The 16,809-nt window shown below is 39.6% G+C and overlaps 1 protein-coding gene across 1 annotated transcript; it reads right to left on the bottom strand.

The window, feature by feature from the left end:
• Nucleotides 1-10,422: 10,422 nt before the first annotated feature.
• LOC150082383 (meprin A subunit beta-like) lies at nucleotides 10,423-12,575 on the bottom strand. The gene is made up of 5 exons (XM_090380501.1): nucleotides 12,408-12,575; nucleotides 11,690-11,917; nucleotides 11,454-11,591; nucleotides 10,860-11,095; nucleotides 10,423-10,506 (listed from the first exon to the last, which is right to left on the bottom strand). The coding sequence occupies exons 1-5, from the start codon at nucleotides 12,562-12,564 to the stop codon at nucleotides 10,423-10,425; spliced, it is 843 nt and encodes a 280-aa protein (XP_090236627.1). The 5' UTR covers nucleotides 12,565-12,575.
• Between the last annotated feature and the right edge of the window lie 4,234 nt (nucleotides 12,576-16,809).

Raw genomic sequence — 16,809 nt, 5'->3', positions numbered from 1 at the left:
TGATGTATGCGAACGCTTGGCACTCATGAGAATGGTTTCTTCAATAACAGGGTGGACACGACATCCACTGTTTCTGTTGACTGAAGTATTAGAGCACGTGATGTGCAACGACTCCAACCAGACGCGGCTCCGGTAATGGCAAAACCGATCAACAACCACGACATCGATTGGGAGTCAATGTCGTGTCGGTTGACCAGAATGCTCGGCAATGATCAAGTGTTTTATGTCCGCTAAGCGTATGGCCCTTTTGTGTTCTGAAAGATGTTTGCCGAGCTGTCTCCCAGTTTCTCTGATGTAGCAGCTAGTGCAGTCACTGCAAGAAGTTCACTTTGTAGTAAAGTGGGAATGAGTGTTTTTACTCTACAGATGAGGGATCGCAAAATTCCTTGCCTGGGAGCTGTAGGCACTTTATCCCATGTGATTTTACGACCCTAGAAACCTGCTGTGATAGGTTTAGGTAGTATGCGATAAAGGTGCTAGCGGTGGAGTCATTATCTTGAATGTTCCTGTTGGTCGCTATGTCGTCATGTGTCTGCAGGTCACAATTGTCAAGTGTGAGGTGGGATAGCCACACCTCGCAAGGTCTGCCTTGACCTTAGCGATCTCAGTGCACCTCCCTTCCACAGAACTAGTGCGCCCAGGCACGGGTTAATAAAGTCAGGGTACTGCCAGGAAGATGGCTGGGCGCGTGTGTTGACCGATAGTTGGTAAACTGGCCAGCACACATTGGTTTGGGGTAGAAAGTTGTCTTCAAGCGCTTGCCCTCACGTCGGACAAGGGTGTCTAAGTATGGCAGGGTATTGTCCGACTCTAGTTCGATGGTGAATTTTATGAAAGGCAACAGGAGTTGAGGTAGTCTACGGGCCGGTTGCCTTAACTAGGGATAACTACAACCACATCATGGACGTAGCGACACCAAAGGCAACGGGATCTGGTACATTCGTAATTGCACGACCCTCCAATTCTTCCATCACGATGTTTGCCGTGACTGAAGTAACTGCGGAACCCCTGGCTGTGCCGTGCACCTGTTGGTAAATGGACTCGTTGAACATAATTGCGCCACTAGTTAAGCACAATCTGAGGGCGGTGGTGTTAGTTTGGTCCTGCTACCAAGGGTCGCTATCCAAGATTTTCTTGGCACATGTGATGGTAAGTCGACTGGGATGGAGGTGAAAAGGGACACTACATCAAATGATGCCATGATTTGATCTTCTGAGATGGATAGGGTTCGGATCCGTTCTATAAATTCACCACTGTTGGAAACGGTGTTGGCTGTCTTGCCTACTAGGGGAGAAAGACAAACTACCTCATAACTCGGTGAGCCAAAACAGGAGACAATGGGTCTTATCGGTATACCTTCTTTGTGGACTTTCGGTAGCCCACAGAATTGTGGAATCTGGCAGCCGGAGGTACGGAGCCGACTACGTGTGAATTCTGTTATTTTCTCCTGCCTAAACCAATTTTTGACGAGGATGTTTACTTTCGCCTTCCATCGTTCCAAGGCTTTGATGGGAGGAACAGTTAAGGGCTGATAGACAGAAGTGTCCTGTAGGAGCAACAGGGCTTTCGTCTCGAAATCTCTGCGATTCTATACGACTGTTCGACGCCCTTTGTCTGCCCGAAGGATGATGATGGATGAATCTTGTTTCAATGCTTTAAAGGCAGAGATTCCTTTGCGACTGAGATTTGTCTGTTCGCCCTGCTTCTTCCAATCTACGTTCTACGTTTCTAAACTGTCAGTTTGACTGATAAAGGTTAGCATAATAACCGAAAGCCATTTGTACTGTATGTATTTAATATATGTGTTTTACAATTTAATATTAAACTTGTCATTTATTTATTCTGTCTTCCGTTTCGCTCTGTGCTACGTAATAACTCACCATGAATTAATGAAGATATGACATAATCTTAGTTTGAACCAGGGTGATTAAAATACTATTTTAGTTGTGTTTATTCTAAATAGAAATTGTATCGGGCAGCGTTTATCGCAAATCCTAAAGTGTAATATAAGCTTGGCGGCATTAAATTATTAAGAACAGATGTATATCTGTAAATCAGTATATTGATAATAGAACCAAATTGCACACTATGTTTATTATTGTTATCTACAATAGACACTCATAGTGTTTTCAACTTAGATTTACAAGATGGAGTTTAGCTACAGCCTAGGAGCCATCCAAAACATGTTATCTGTACATATATGCAAGGTCGGCTAGATTACACATTGCCTCAAGATGTTGGAAGCGCACTGATTATTTTCGAAGATAATGAGGCTTTTACATCTTTTATCTCAACAGGCCTTCAGACTAAGATAGAAAGAAAGGCAACGGTACTATATTAGATTAATATGTATGTAAGCTTAATTCCTTATAAAGAGTCATCAGAAGGCGCTCTGATTGTATTGTAATTTACCAGATTACATCAATGATCTAGATGGCAGCACGCTTCGACCTCCAACCCCTATGAAGAAGGACAAAATGGAGGAAACTGATTTTTATGGAATGACCTTGAAATATTTCTTCGGATTAAGTGAGAATACACGGTTGGTTCTTTCTTGCTAATCATCTCCATAAAGGTTTAGGCGTGGCTCAATCAAGAGCGACAACGGTTCTCCTGGATTGCTTTTTAAGTTACTTTATATTATATTACTCCCTTTGAAAAGGCTATTTCTACTTCTCAATTTAATCAAATTTTCTTTCTCGATTCTTCTTCGGCAACTTAAAGAATCTTATTCCCAAAACGAGGTAAGACCTCCTTCCCTTCTATACCATTGAATGTTCCAGTCACTCTAATGATGATGGCCATTAAAATCTCTGGTAATTAACAAGTCCAATAAGTTTGAAATTTCCAAAATTGTTTCAAAAAGAGTTATCCCGGTATTGCACTACACACATTATATAGGGAGCACCGCTCCATTGGAGAAGTATATTACTATTTATTTAAAATGTATGCCATTAACGGAACTTCGGGTTTAGACCTTCGTTGGGGGTCCTTTCGATGGTTAAGTAGACACGCATTTTAAATAAATAACAATATATGTACATTTCCAATGGAGTAATGTTATTTAAAGGGCATAGTGCAATACCAGAATTGTCTACTGTTATTAATTAGACAATGTATAATTTGTATAATTTATTAAAACAATGATATGTATAAATTTTAAATGGATAATTATGTATATAACTTATATGTGTATATCTGAATGTGCACCCCCTGGTTAATAGCCGTAAGCGGGTGTCTCTTAGGAGAAAATAAAGATAATAATAATAATAATATTTCGAGGGGGGGGCTTTGGTGAATTGCAGTTGTAAGACTAAATCTTACAAATATAATTGATATATTTGTTTTGCTAAAATAAATCAAGGAAGGGTTTGTTTGTTTGCTTGTTATTTGGTTTTTAGGAGCATTAGCAACTAAGGCCATATTGCTCCGGGATATGCGGTGGTCATTCCCTGACCTTTCCGCATTCTCCGTATTTGGTGGTGACGGGCTCGAACCCCGGTCTAATCAAGAAGCGTGTGCTATGCACTGCTGCTCCTTCCCACCTGGCTACGGAGGCGCCACCAAGGAAGGGTGAATGGAGAGGGAGTATTAAGTTTAAAAATAGTAAGTATTAAAATTGGATATTTAGTTTTAATGTAAATAAGGTAAAAGTTTGAAGAAACACTGGATTTGGGGATGGGAAAGTTACAGACGTATGTGTTTAAATAGCGGCTAAATGGAAACAAGTAATTTTGAGTAGAAAAAGAGAGCAAACAAGGACAGCGGTCAGTACTAGGGAGGGGGTACCATTTGCAAACAGGGGAGAAAGGGTTGCTGAGGGCAAGAACAATAGGACCGTGAAACTGGATTATGAAGTGTCTCTTTTGATCACAGCCACCGTTAGGAAGTAAACAGGAAATGTGTGAACGTGCAGTGTTCGCGTAAAAACAAAACGTCGTCAGGATGACTGATATTTGGTAAGTTGGCCATATTTAGCAGAGAAGGTGTGAACACGAACCTGGGTGCTTTGGAGGTGACCGGCACACATGAAAGGGCCATACTGCCATGTGAAAAAAATAAGAGATTGCTAGAGAAGAGTTGATTTGTACGCTAGGGAGATGGCTGTGGTCCGATGTTTTAGCAAATAGAAAGGAATGGAAAATTAAGCACACTATGAGGCTTGGTTGTGAGTCCTGGCGAGGAGTTCCAAATTTCAGAGAAGAAGAAATGGTTTGAAAGGAGAGTTAAGCATGGTAGAAAGAGTTTTTCAAGATACGTGGGTGACAGTGGGTTGTGGTTTTTTTTAGTGCGGAGGAAAGAGTTAGATAGGAGAGCTTTCTAATGTAGGCCCTTGTAAAGAGTCTGAAAGGAAAGTCGCGAAGGAACTGCTCATGGGTTCTAGTTCCGACCGCAGAGAATGAACCAAGTATGTGCACACCCTGTATATATCATCTACACAAGAAGGTGCATCATGTCAAGAGTGCCCTAGAAGTGAACGCATGCCTGTCAGCCTCGAAGGCTCTGCGAGTGTAGCACAGTGGTATCGTCACCAACCTCCCCACACCAGGTGGGAAAGGCCCGGGTTCGAATCCCGTCGATGACGCGAGGAACTTTAGTGGGCTTTTTTCACTCCGTAACTGGGTTAGTCGGTCTCAGGCGTAGATAGCAAGGTTTTTTCCACAGAAACTGGGGTTTTTTCGTCCAACATACATACAAATCGACCAGAGAAAACATGCAAATTACAGACAAAATAAATATGCGTGTAGATGTAAATTATTTACAGGGGACCCTAATATCATAATTTTTTTTCAGCCTCGAAGGAAAACCAGAGTGCCCCAGAAGTGAATGTAAGTTTGTCTGCCCAAAGAAAACCTGAGCGCAAGGAATGTGGAAGTAGCAACAAATCCGGAACATAAGTCTGTTCCTGTCTTTTTTTTTTTTTTTTCTTGAAGAATTCTGAACTCAGAACTCATAATCTAGCTCTGTAAGGAATTGAGTGATAGTCCTTTAAAAAAAAACATTCCTGTTGTATTTGGTAAGTTAGTTACTGAAGTTGAGATAAATGGTAATAAGTGTTATTGCTCATGGGCACGAAAGGGTGGTACAGGGGTAAATAAAGGGAAAGTAATAGTATAAGGAATTGGTAAAGAAATTATATTTATAGGGGTAGTACTGTAAGGATAAGTTAACCTATATCATTAAATTAGGCCAGGTGCCAACACATATCAGATGAGGTGTAAAGAGGAAGAAATTTAATTAATTGGGAAACCTCATGAGGGATGACTGAGATGGTAATTAGAGAGTTCTAAGGTAGAAAAGTAGAACAGGCATTAAGGGAAAACAAAGGACTTAAATCAGCAGCCATGAGCCGTAATACAGAAAGACAAATGATACTGAAACTGAAGAATAGCGATGGTGTACAAGGAGCGAGGGAGTGACGCCAGCAGTGGGGAAGATGAGTCTCAAATTAGTAACACATACGACATATCTGATATCCCTTTCCTGATGAGGTAGAACATGCATTGAAGAAAATGAAGAATCAGAAATCCCCGGGGGAAGATGAAGTGACTGTTGAGTTGTTAAAATTGGGAGGAAGAGACATGACACGAAAACTGGCAAGGCTCTTCACAAAGTGCATTAGAAAAGGTGTGACGCCTAAGCAGTGGAATAATGCAATCATAGTTTTGCTGCATAAGAAAGGAGATAAATCAGAAATTGGAAATTATAGACCAATTAGCTTGCTATCCCACATCTACAAGTTGTTCACAAGGGTCATTACTAACAGATTAGAAAGAATACTGGATGAGAATCAACCGAAAGAGCAAGCTGGCTTTAGGACAGGATTCTCAACTATGGATCACCTTCATGTAATATCACAGCTAATGGAGAAAGCAAATGAATATAAAACACCATTATGCCTGGCATTTGTGGATTATGAAAAGGCATTTGACTCCATACAGCATAAGGTAATGTTTCGGGCACTGGAAAGACATGACATAGATACCCCATATATTATGATTTTGAAGAAAATATATGAGAGTGCTACATCCTTTATTAGACTAGACAAAGACAGTAGGAAATTTAAAATTGAGAAAGGAGTTCGACAAGGAGACACAATATCTCCGCAGCTGTTTACTGCTGCCCTTGAGGAAGCTTTCAGAAGATTAAACTGGTCGCAGAAAGGAGTCAATTGAAATGAGAAGTACCTAAACCATTTACGATTTGTAGATGACGTTGTGGTCATAAGCCCAAATACGATCCCAAAGAATTAGAGGAAAATCTTAATCAGTTATGCACAGTTAGTAAGGATTTTGAACTAAAGATGAATAAAACAAAAGTAATGATGAAAAAGCATGCCACAGAAAGGGACATAATAATTGAAGGAGCAGTAATTTAAAAGGTGGAGTCATATACTTATCTGGGACAAGTTATTGGCCGTAATAATGTTAAATGGCTGGAAGTGAAGAGAAGAATAAATTTTGGATGGATAGCATTCAGGAAATATAGTCACATACTGAAGAGCAATATCCCAGTTTGTCTGAAACGTAAAATAATGAATCAATGTATACTCCCCACCATGACTTATGGAAGTGAAACTTGGGCACTCACCAAAAGAATGGAAGAGAAGCTAAGAACTACACAGCGAAGAATGGAACGAATTATATTGGGAATCAGACTGTTAGATAAGAAGAGAAACACATGGATTAGGCAGCAAACTCAAGTAAAGGACATTCTTATCAAAACTAAAGAACGAAAATGGTCTTGGGCAGGATACATAGCTCGAAGACATGATGACAGATGGACTAAGAAAATAACAGAATGGTACCCAAGAGGAGCTAGAAGAAAACCTGGAAGACAAAGGCGGAGATGGATAGATGAAATTCATGAGTTTGTGGTTAGTAAATGGATGGCCAGTGCTCAAAACAGAAGGAACTGGAAAGTTACTGGAGAGGCCTTCATCCTGCAGTGGATTGAAAATGGCTGATAATGATGATGATGATGAAGGTAGAATGAGTGGTTTATAGTGAACATTACTCAGGTAAGAGGACATCAGTTGTAATACACTTTATGTGTTAAAGCTTAGAAACAAATATACAAAAGAGTAAGAAGAGTTGAAATGAGTTTTACTGATGATAGTGATAAACACTGATACTGTAATTGATAATGATAAATTGAGAATAATTGAGTAATCGTTGATAATTCATATTTAGTAAGATACAACTGATGCAAACTGATGTTTTAATGAATTGTAACAGAAGGGGAATGGCCTTGAGCATAGTTGATGAGAGAGAGAGAGCGAGAGGGAGAGAGATGGTGTGTTGTACTGTAGTATGGTTCAAATGTATGGAAATTGGCTTGTATCTAATTATTTGTTTTTTATGTAAATACTGTAAATACTGTAAACAATGTTCATTAAAGGCTTGAGATTTTTATTGAAAAAATGTGTCTTTAATGTTCTGCTAACACCCGCATTACACACCCTGGAATCTAGAGTTTTCTGTGAATTGCAGTTAGATTTGCGTTTGAGGTGTCATTAGGGTGAAGGTCGAAAAAAAAAAGGGGAAACAAAAAAGAGATCCCCACACAGTCATCAATTATACCAAGTTCTTCGCAGTTATTTTTTAGATAGGAAGATATCTGTAAGATCTTGTAACTCGATAATGAACAAATAATATACAGAGGATGCCCTCAAGGTTCTGTATTAAGGCCAATATGCTAAAACATGGTGTTAGATCAGTGGCTCTCTCGGAATCTTGAATATTGCCACAGAATAGCATATGGCCAGCAGTTGTCCAGGAGATGAATGCTCTCTGGTGGCAAAGAGGTCTGACGTAAACAATACATATAACAATACGTGCATTAACTCATGAAAACAGACATTGCACGTCGCGCCCATTTTACAGTCTGTAATCCAACACAGAGATAATTGGTGCAGATGGATTGTTTCCGGGAGCCACCACAGACAGGATACACATACACTAGTGGTTTCATACCCTCCTGCTCACCTTGAGGCCTCCCTTCCTAGAGAGCTCTGCTTTGCATTCCACTTTCTTCCCTATACCCTACTTCATTCCTTGAGTCATCTCCCTCCTTGTTCCTTGTCCTGCTGGAGAGATTGGAACTCAGAGAGGCATCCTACTACTAACTAGTTCGACTCTTCCAGCCGTGGACGGATGCCGAAATAACCCTTCCTGGTGACGCGGCCTTCCAGTAACTAAGTGGCCTGATAAATAACACGAACAACACAACAACAACAGTCTATCCACGATACCTACTCACATCTTGCCTTGGCAGATTTTGCTCCTTCGGAGCGACATTTTCACGCGGTTTTGTGGGGACAACTGTTATCAGTGACAGATACACACTACGTTCACTATGTCTACTAGGCATCACCAGTGAAACGTTGGTTCATATGCTCTAGGGATCCTAGTTCTTGCCAGCAGAAGATGCCCTATATTAAGCAAATTGGCACCCGACTGTATAGCGGGCACCGTGAACGATGGGTCTGTGGATTCGTGTTGCTTGCGTCACACACGAACGCGTCTGTTGGCGAGTTGCACCAGGTAGTTGGACTCATGCGACCAGTACACGCGTTCCAGTGCTCCAGTGTCCAACCAGCGTGTTGTTGACACCACAGCATTTGCCGTCGACAATGATCAGCGTGAGGAGAGGGGTTCTCTTGGGTCGTCTGCTGCACAACCCCATACGTCGGAGTGTGCAGGGAATTGTGATTTGGGATAATGTCCTTGCATTCCCCACATTGTATTGCGATGTCAACTGTAGCACAGTGACCTGTTGTTGAGTCGGTACAATGCGCTACACCCTTCACTCACCACAAGAATACATCTTGCCTAATCATTTACAATGCTGTCGGCGGGAGATCCGTTTGACTCCATTCTTTGTACATCTTAACCACAGTAGTCCTTGGGTAACCGACAAGAAGTGCTGTTTCCAATATACAGCACCCAAAGCAGGAGCTTCCACAATCCTGCTCTTTTGAAATCTTCATTTGATATCTTTACTATTTCCCATAACTGCTGTTTTATTACTTTGCTTTGCATGACCAAATTCAAATTACCACTACTCTAGCGTTCTAAGCTGTCCGGCCTTCTATACTGCGAGCTATGCGGCACAGTCCATTAAGGATGGATGTGGTCACAATTCAGTGATCACTGAATACATGTACGCCTGTGGTAGGACTGAACTTTACTCAACCAAGCAAACCTTTTCAGTGAAGTGGAAAACAAATCTAAACTGATTGGTCTCTATTAGTACGCTGTCTTCGCATAACACTCCACTGTGTGTTATGCGAAGACAGCGTACTAGTTCCAAATTCTGGACAGGGCTGCTAACACAATAAATAAATAAAATTATAATAAAATGTTTCGCCGCGTTTTAAATGAGCGATTTTACTACTCATCGAATTCGCTTCAAACTTGGTTTCCAGTTACAAAACTACAAAAAAAAAAAACCCACAAAATGTTGAAATGTTAAAAGCAGCTTTCGGGGAAGATGATATGCGTTGTTTTAAAAGTGTTGTGTGGTTCACAAAGTTTAAAGAGAGCCGCATGTCGGACGAAGACGATCCTCACTCTGGTTGCACTTCAACTTCGAAACCAATGATTCAGTCATTCGTGTTCTGATCACCAGTGATCGAAGTTTAACTATCCGCTAAGGTGGCAGTGAAATTGATATTTCTTATCGCACAAAAATCAATCAGTTTTGCCATTATTCAATTTTGTTTAAATTTTTTCGCTGTCAAAAAGAGTAATTTGAAGGAGTTCCATCCAAATACACGGTGGTAAATTTCATAATTTTCTAAACATTATTCCAGTACCCGAACTTTTTCTCCAACTACATACAGCAGCATAGCAATATTGTTTAACTAAATTAATTTCCTAGTTTTAAATTTAATTAATAAATTCTACTTCCGATTTTGTCTGAACTCCACGGTCCACTTGTTTTCACCTAATTCAAATCAATAACTGATATTTAATTCTGTAAAAAAACTCTGTAAACGTGCACCCCAAATCCTTTCTGGGTTCATTGAATGCCGCCCCTCTTCTTGCCTACCAGTGGTTTTGAATTTAAAGTACCGTTATCAATATATAAATTCGAACTGGCCAGAAAATTAATCAATGTATTATCTCATCATGGATTATCCTGAAGAGTGTTGATCAAGTTCTGAATAGAAGATTAAGTTCACAACTTTTGCATAACCTGTATACAGTAAGTGGATAACATTTGATTTGTAATAGTCATTAAATGTATTATGACAAAGTATTAAGGTAAATTATGATTCTTACACATATTTCTCTTCCACTTGGTGTTTTTATTGCATTTCTTGGAATTACAATTGAAAGACAGATTCTTCAGAAGCAACAGATACTTTTCAAAAGATAATCAACGCTTCTGAGTAATGGCAAATTACCTTTGATTTTAGCATGAACCTGGTTTCAGAGTGAAGTTGTCAAAAGCTGCAAAGCCATAGCCAAATCCATGTTTAGCTCCATGGACACCAAACTGAAACAACAAAAAGTTAAATTAAAATTAAATTCAAAATTTTAAATTCTTAATTTTTGAATTAAGAATTAATGAATTTCCTCTGCTAAAATTTGTTCTGCATTCCTTAATGTTCAAAGAATACTCTACTGTACAAAAGCAGCATACATGATGTGATCAATATGTTCGGGACTTACTTTGTACCTTGAAACTGCAGCGTCATATTGAGTGGGTTGAAATCGGTGTATACAGTGTTAAGGAGAAGTAGATCCATCCAAATACCCACTAAGCCTCATAATTTCCAAATTACTCCAGTTCCCCGAACTTTTTTATCACACCTCGTATACGTGGAGAAAAAAAACAAAAGTACTTGCCTGAATTCTGTCGGTTTTAGCCTCGAATCGTGTTTGAAGAAGCTTCCAAGTTCCGTTTGTCGAAATCGGGTTGATAATTTCTTGACTTCTTGGATCATACACTGTGAGAGAAAGATCCCAGTGTCCATCTGTGTAGGCATCAAAAGATACACACAAAGTCCGAGGAAACTGAATTTCGAACAGTCGGCTGTACATGTATCCATTGCCAATAAAAGAATCGATCTTCATGACGAATCCTGTAAGGATAAGAAACCCTCATTAGATTATTATTAAAATTTTATTTTTTTGGTTACACTTTCGACAAACCAGACAGCAAGAAGGGTGTATAAAAGGAGGTTCTTTTAGAGTTCTTTAAAACGAACAGCAGCCAGAGAATGTAAATGCAATAAGACAACTGGTTTCAGATGCAAAAAAGAAAGTTTGCCTTCAGTCGAAGAATGTTCAACTACTGAACAGATTACCATCGGTCCTTGTAGAGACAGAGAGCTTATGCAGATTTAAAGAGCGATGAAGCAGTTATTTGGAAGCAGTAGATAAAATATAAAACTTGAACGATATTTTATTTATACTAAAATTAAATAAATATTTTATTACCTGTTCTTCCACCTAGCGTTTCATAACTTCTGATAAAAGGATCAATGAGTGCATCGTCCATGGGCGAAAATTCACATTCGTCTGTCTCGAAGCTGCAAGTGTATGTAGACATAGGGGGTGGTGTCGGACGTTTCTCTCCTGTACGAGAAAAACCGTTACTACATGTTTTGGTGAATCTGTTTGTATTTAGTTGGATTTAGAAAAAAATCTGCCCTTACTCGCCACCGCCTACTTACCATCGCATTCATACAATCTTTTGATGCGCCTGATGTCACTACTTGACGTGTCGTTGTTCTCGGCCATCGTTGGAATTTTTGCTCCGGGTTTCTTTGCCGTCATGGTCTTAGAACGACCGTCCTTGGAGAATGAATATTCATCGTACAGCATAATGGAATTGTAATCAAATGTCTCGTCAAGGAGGTTGTTTTCCCAAGTTATAAGCTTATAAAAATTGAACTCCATATCTAAAGGGAACAGAAAATTTCAAATCATCATCCTTAAATAATCGTTTGTTGCTAGTTAAAAGAAAAATGATGGAATGTATTGGAAAACATCTAAAGAATAGCTTCCAAACAGCAATATATATTTTTAAAACCAAAAGGAAATGTCAGATAGTACTTCGACGAAAGAACAGCATTTGAAATGATCAATCAAGAAATGTTATTTAAGAACAAGTGCGTAGGTGCGTGCGTGTGTTTGACGCTCTAAAACAACAAAGGCAATGAGGTATGTCACTGTATTGTGTGTAACTTTGCTTGCATTCCCTGTGGTCGTGTTCATGGGAACAGCAAATCGCTTGATTTTCTGTTCCCATGAACAGACCTGACAACTGATTTATCCAAAAAACTTAGTTAAAAAGTCATTTCATTACAATTTGTTGCATGTTACACGACTAAAAATTATAGAAAAGAGTGGATATAAGAATAAACATACAGCACAGGTTAAGAAATTTACCTTTGTCCATATTCTCCCAGTGGATGTTCAAGTACTCGTCTCTGTCCGAACGACTCTGTTCGTGATAGAAGCCAATGGCGTGAATAATCTCGTGGATTACTGTCCCTATGGGCTCACAACCTCTACCCAAAGAAATCACTTGCTCACCTCCAGTCATGCCAACTTCGGAGTAACATCTAACTCAGTAAATAAATGGAAATTATAAAAAAAATATATCGTAATAATCTTTGAAAAAAAGAATTGTAATAATAAACTCATTGTCATGCCAATACAAATACAGTCCTTCTCTAGAGATCTGTGATAATGCGCATAAGGCAGAAGTGTGCAGAATACAGAATCGGGAGTACAGAACACAGAAGAGCTGCGTATTCTAGACCCATTGACGACAATCAACCTACCATGTCCAAAAGTTGTGAATCTATCATACCACCACCAAATTATTTGTTGAAGCAATTTCAGTGAAACTATTGGCGATTCTGGTGTCACTTTTTTTAAGGGGAGAATCGACCCAATGACTCTTCAGGATTGTCAGTGTGGTTTGGAACGACTCTCTAAATGACCAGCTGCCTGAACATCTATTCAAGAGACTCGAGGAAATGCTCGACGCCTCTCAATCTCAAGAAGATATTAACTACTTCTTCAGTGTTTAAATAATCTGGAGAAGGTGCAAAGAGTAACGGACCAATTCCAGAAAAGTCAGTGAAGATAGACCTAACGCAACAATTTCAATAAAACTGATGCTTTCAGTATTGGTTCAAAAACCTCATGGACTGCATAGTGTTAGAAGTGGACACTAGTGGAATACAAAATGTTTTGACGGCCCAACGAATCCAATATACAACTGCGTTATGCTTATGGTCAGTGCCGATTATCGCAACAGAAACATGAAACCATGTGCATCTCGCAAATTGCAAAACGCATCTGATGTACATGGGCCAGCACTTCATCAGAAAAATTTATAAATGAGTAAAGAATATGAAATTGACTTCCTGCTGCATTTCACATAAAAAGGAACATCCTGCAAGATGTCTTCTTGGTCAGCCATGTAAAATGGGCATTGAGTGTATATTAGCAGTGGTAGTGGAAAATGATGCAAGAAAATAAACTTATAAAGCACCATACAAAAAAAAAGAAGAAAAAAGAAATACACACTTCCCCATTCATACACTCCAACAATTTGTCTAGTTCTTCCTTCAATTTATTCAAACCACCCACTTCCACAATAACAGATGGAAGCCTGTTCCCGCAATCAACCACCGGCTGGCTGAAGGGAAACTTGCACATCTCTCCTGCAACCATCCTTTCTCAACTCGAATTCATGTGCCACATGTGTGTAGCCTCAGCACGAGGAAGAATGCAATCAACGCTTACCTTACTCAATCCATTCAAGGCATAAACATCTCAATCAGATCGCCTTGCATATGCCTAGTTTCCAGACGCAGAAATTTACAGAACGGAAGCCTTTCTTAGTAAGACCACCATTCAGCCAGCGGATGCCCTTCTTTGTACCTGTTTCAGCAGCTCTACATTCTTTCTAAAATGAGGTCTCGAGACCTGCATGCAGTACTAAAGATGAGGCCTAACTGTGACGTGTACAAAGGATAATCACTTCCTCGCTGCTAGCAAAATTCCCGTATATCATTGACAAAAGTACATAAGACGTCTTGGCGCCTGTATGCACTGTTCAGAGAACCTCATATCTGACTGCATAATTACACCAAAGCCTTTTCTATATTCCTCTACCCTGAGTTTGGTATGTTATTACTATCTATGTGGTACTACACTCAGAGTAGTGGACACTGTATGTGGTGTTACTTCTCGGATTACTGCTACTCATAGGCAGTACCTTGCATTTCTCAATGTCAAACTTCAAAGGACATTTCTCAGCCCATCGGCTTAAATTTTATAGATCTTGTTGCAGTAGTCACCCCTCATTACCATCATTAACTACCCCGCCCATCCTTAGTATTAGCATTAGTACAGGCATATAATGCAAGAAAGCAAGATTTTTACAACGTCAGCCAAATAATAAAAATAAAACCATCCCCATTTCACCCATCCAACGCTCCAAACGTTTGTCTAGTTCTTTTTTTTTTTTTTTTTATGAAAACCCCAAACACGAAAGGTATCAAAACCTATAGTACTTAGTACCGTGCGTGGGTTGTAGGAGAAGTATGGGGGGAGGGGGTTGCTGGAAACTTTGCTCTAGAGACTAAACATGGGTTTCACCACTTCAAGCCTCCAATAAGCAAAGTGGTGGTATTTCACCGGTTGATGAACGTCATCTACCACCTACAAAAGTAGGTGGTAGATGACGTTCTGCTTTGAACTAGACATTTGTAGCGAATGGATGGGTGAAATGGGAAGGGGTTTTTTGTATCACTGTAAACTTAGTAATTAAGTCTGTTATACCTTCATCGATATCATTAATGAATACTGAAAACAACAAGGGGCTCAACAATGCACACCGGAAACTCCACTAATACCATTGGTCCACGAAGAGCAGTGCCCATTGACTTCTTTCACTTAACCATCCCTTCACCCATAGCAGTAACTTGTCGTTAATGCCATATTGTTCCAATTTGTACAGCAGTGTTTTGTGTATTAAGAGCTTCCTGAAATTCAAATATATGATGTCAAAATCTAGTGTACCAATGTGATTCAATCCCTTGTTAATAAAGTCTTTAAATTCTTTAAAGTCTGCTGTAAAGTCTTTGCTGCTCTTCGTGGCTTTTTTATCAAAGAATTCTCGTAATCTGCCTTGGCCTGCCTAGCTTCCTTTGTTACTTGATTACAGACTAGTTTAAATCTACCATAGGCTTCTGTATCACCTGATAAATATGCATCTCGTGCATTTTTCTTCTCTTCCACGTATCTCAACAGTTCATCTGTCATCTATTTAGGTCTAAGCGTTGAACAATAGTCATACCACCTAACAACTTAGGTGGTATGAAACGCCTAGTAGTGCACCAAATACGATATAAAGCGGTTCAACAAGCAGCGACGTCAAAAGTACATTTGCCCATTCTGCAAAGAAAGTAAAGAACAAATGACAAATGCAACGGAATATGTGGATATCCAGAATGACACGGAGGTCGAAAATAACCAAACAAAGGTCCAAACATCAAACTTTAGTCAGACTCACGCTGCAAGTCAAACTGACTCAGTATCGGTTAACCCGGAGTGTGAAATGGACTCAGAGGTCTGCAGTCAGCAACCAATCATCGCGACACATGAAAATCCTGGAATGCAGGAAAGAAAGCCAAGGGGAAAGTGACCTCCTTAATGATGAGCAAAACAGGTTCCTGAAATACATTGATGGCATCTATACAGAACACAGAAATTGTTCCACATACAAACTGCAGAATTTCTGGAAAACATAATGTGGAAACTCACATCAATCTCTGACAGTCTGCAGAATTTATCTGAAGAGAACCGGCAGCTTCGTGTACAGAACAATGACATGAAACAAGAAATAGGTCTCCTAACCAATGAAGTGCGTCAACTTGCAACCTTATCTTTGCCCAATGAAAATAGTATATCTAACAACGTGGCTCAGGGAACCTTGGAAAACAAGTCACAAGAAGTAGAATTGATACATGATTCCAACGCTAAAAGGAATTATAATCCCCAATTTTTGTATAATGCAATGCCTCATATGCCTGTCACCCTTAGCCCAATGGCAGCCGTAATACAAGGAGATAACAATCAGCTTAATAGCAGAGATGCAGGGCTGAATGACTGTAACTCACCCAAACCTGCATCTAACAATACTGGGGGTAGCCACTCAAAGACCTCTCAGGTGGCCCTCTCCACAATACCGACTCAAAATACGCTTTCTCCCCAGGGAGATGCTCCCCACAATCCTTTCAATTGATGGCGACCTCTGTAGGTTTGTGAAGGATCGGAGGTACCGAAGAGAGATCCTTAAGAGCCTGACCTTGGCCAGGCAAAGTGCACATTGATAAGGGCAGCATAATAATGCCCAATATATTGTAAATAAATGTTCAAAGCACGATGTCTTTATGAATATGTTGTAAATAAAGTCAAGAATATCTTTATGAATATAAATATCAATATAACATAACGTAAATCTGAATATCTTTATTATTTCATTGTAAATATTGTGAAAAGCATAATATCCTGTAAATAATCTGACACTGATTCTATTTTATTGTTGGCTCTGGAGGATGAGCTCGAACTTCGATGTGGGCCCCGTCTCCCCAAGGCTATTATTGTCCACCATCCAATGTAAAACCCCTGCCATTGCTGCTGTGAAGGGTCTATTGTATATACCACGTTTGTATACAATAAAGATCATATATATAGTAGCTTCTACGATTACTTCCCTGAATGCTTCACATTTAGAATTTTTTGTTGGTATCATCATCATTTGATACTA

The sequence above is a fragment of the Mastigoproctus giganteus genome, chromosome 8, assembly GCF_048544385.1.
Source record: "Mastigoproctus giganteus isolate SK-2022 chromosome 8, ASM4854438v1, whole genome shotgun sequence".
Lineage (NCBI taxonomy): Eukaryota > Metazoa > Arthropoda > Arachnida > Uropygi > Thelyphonidae > Mastigoproctus > Mastigoproctus giganteus.
This window is presented reverse-complemented; position numbering and strand designations above follow the sequence as displayed.

Bases quoted from the DNA above. Each gene is read 5' to 3' on its own strand.
- LOC150082383 (XM_090380501.1), bottom strand. From the start codon at position 12,564: ATGACTGGAGGTGAGCAAGTGATTTCTTTGGGTAGAGGTTGTGAGCCC. The intron at 11,918-12,407 runs GTAAATTTCTTA...TGTTCCCTTTAG, and splicing joins CTGGGAGAATATGGACAAAG to ATATGGAGTTCAATTTTTAT. The intron at 11,592-11,689 runs GTAAGTAGGCGG...TTTCTCGTACAG, and splicing joins AAGATTGTATGAATGCGATG to GAGAGAAACGTCCGACACCA.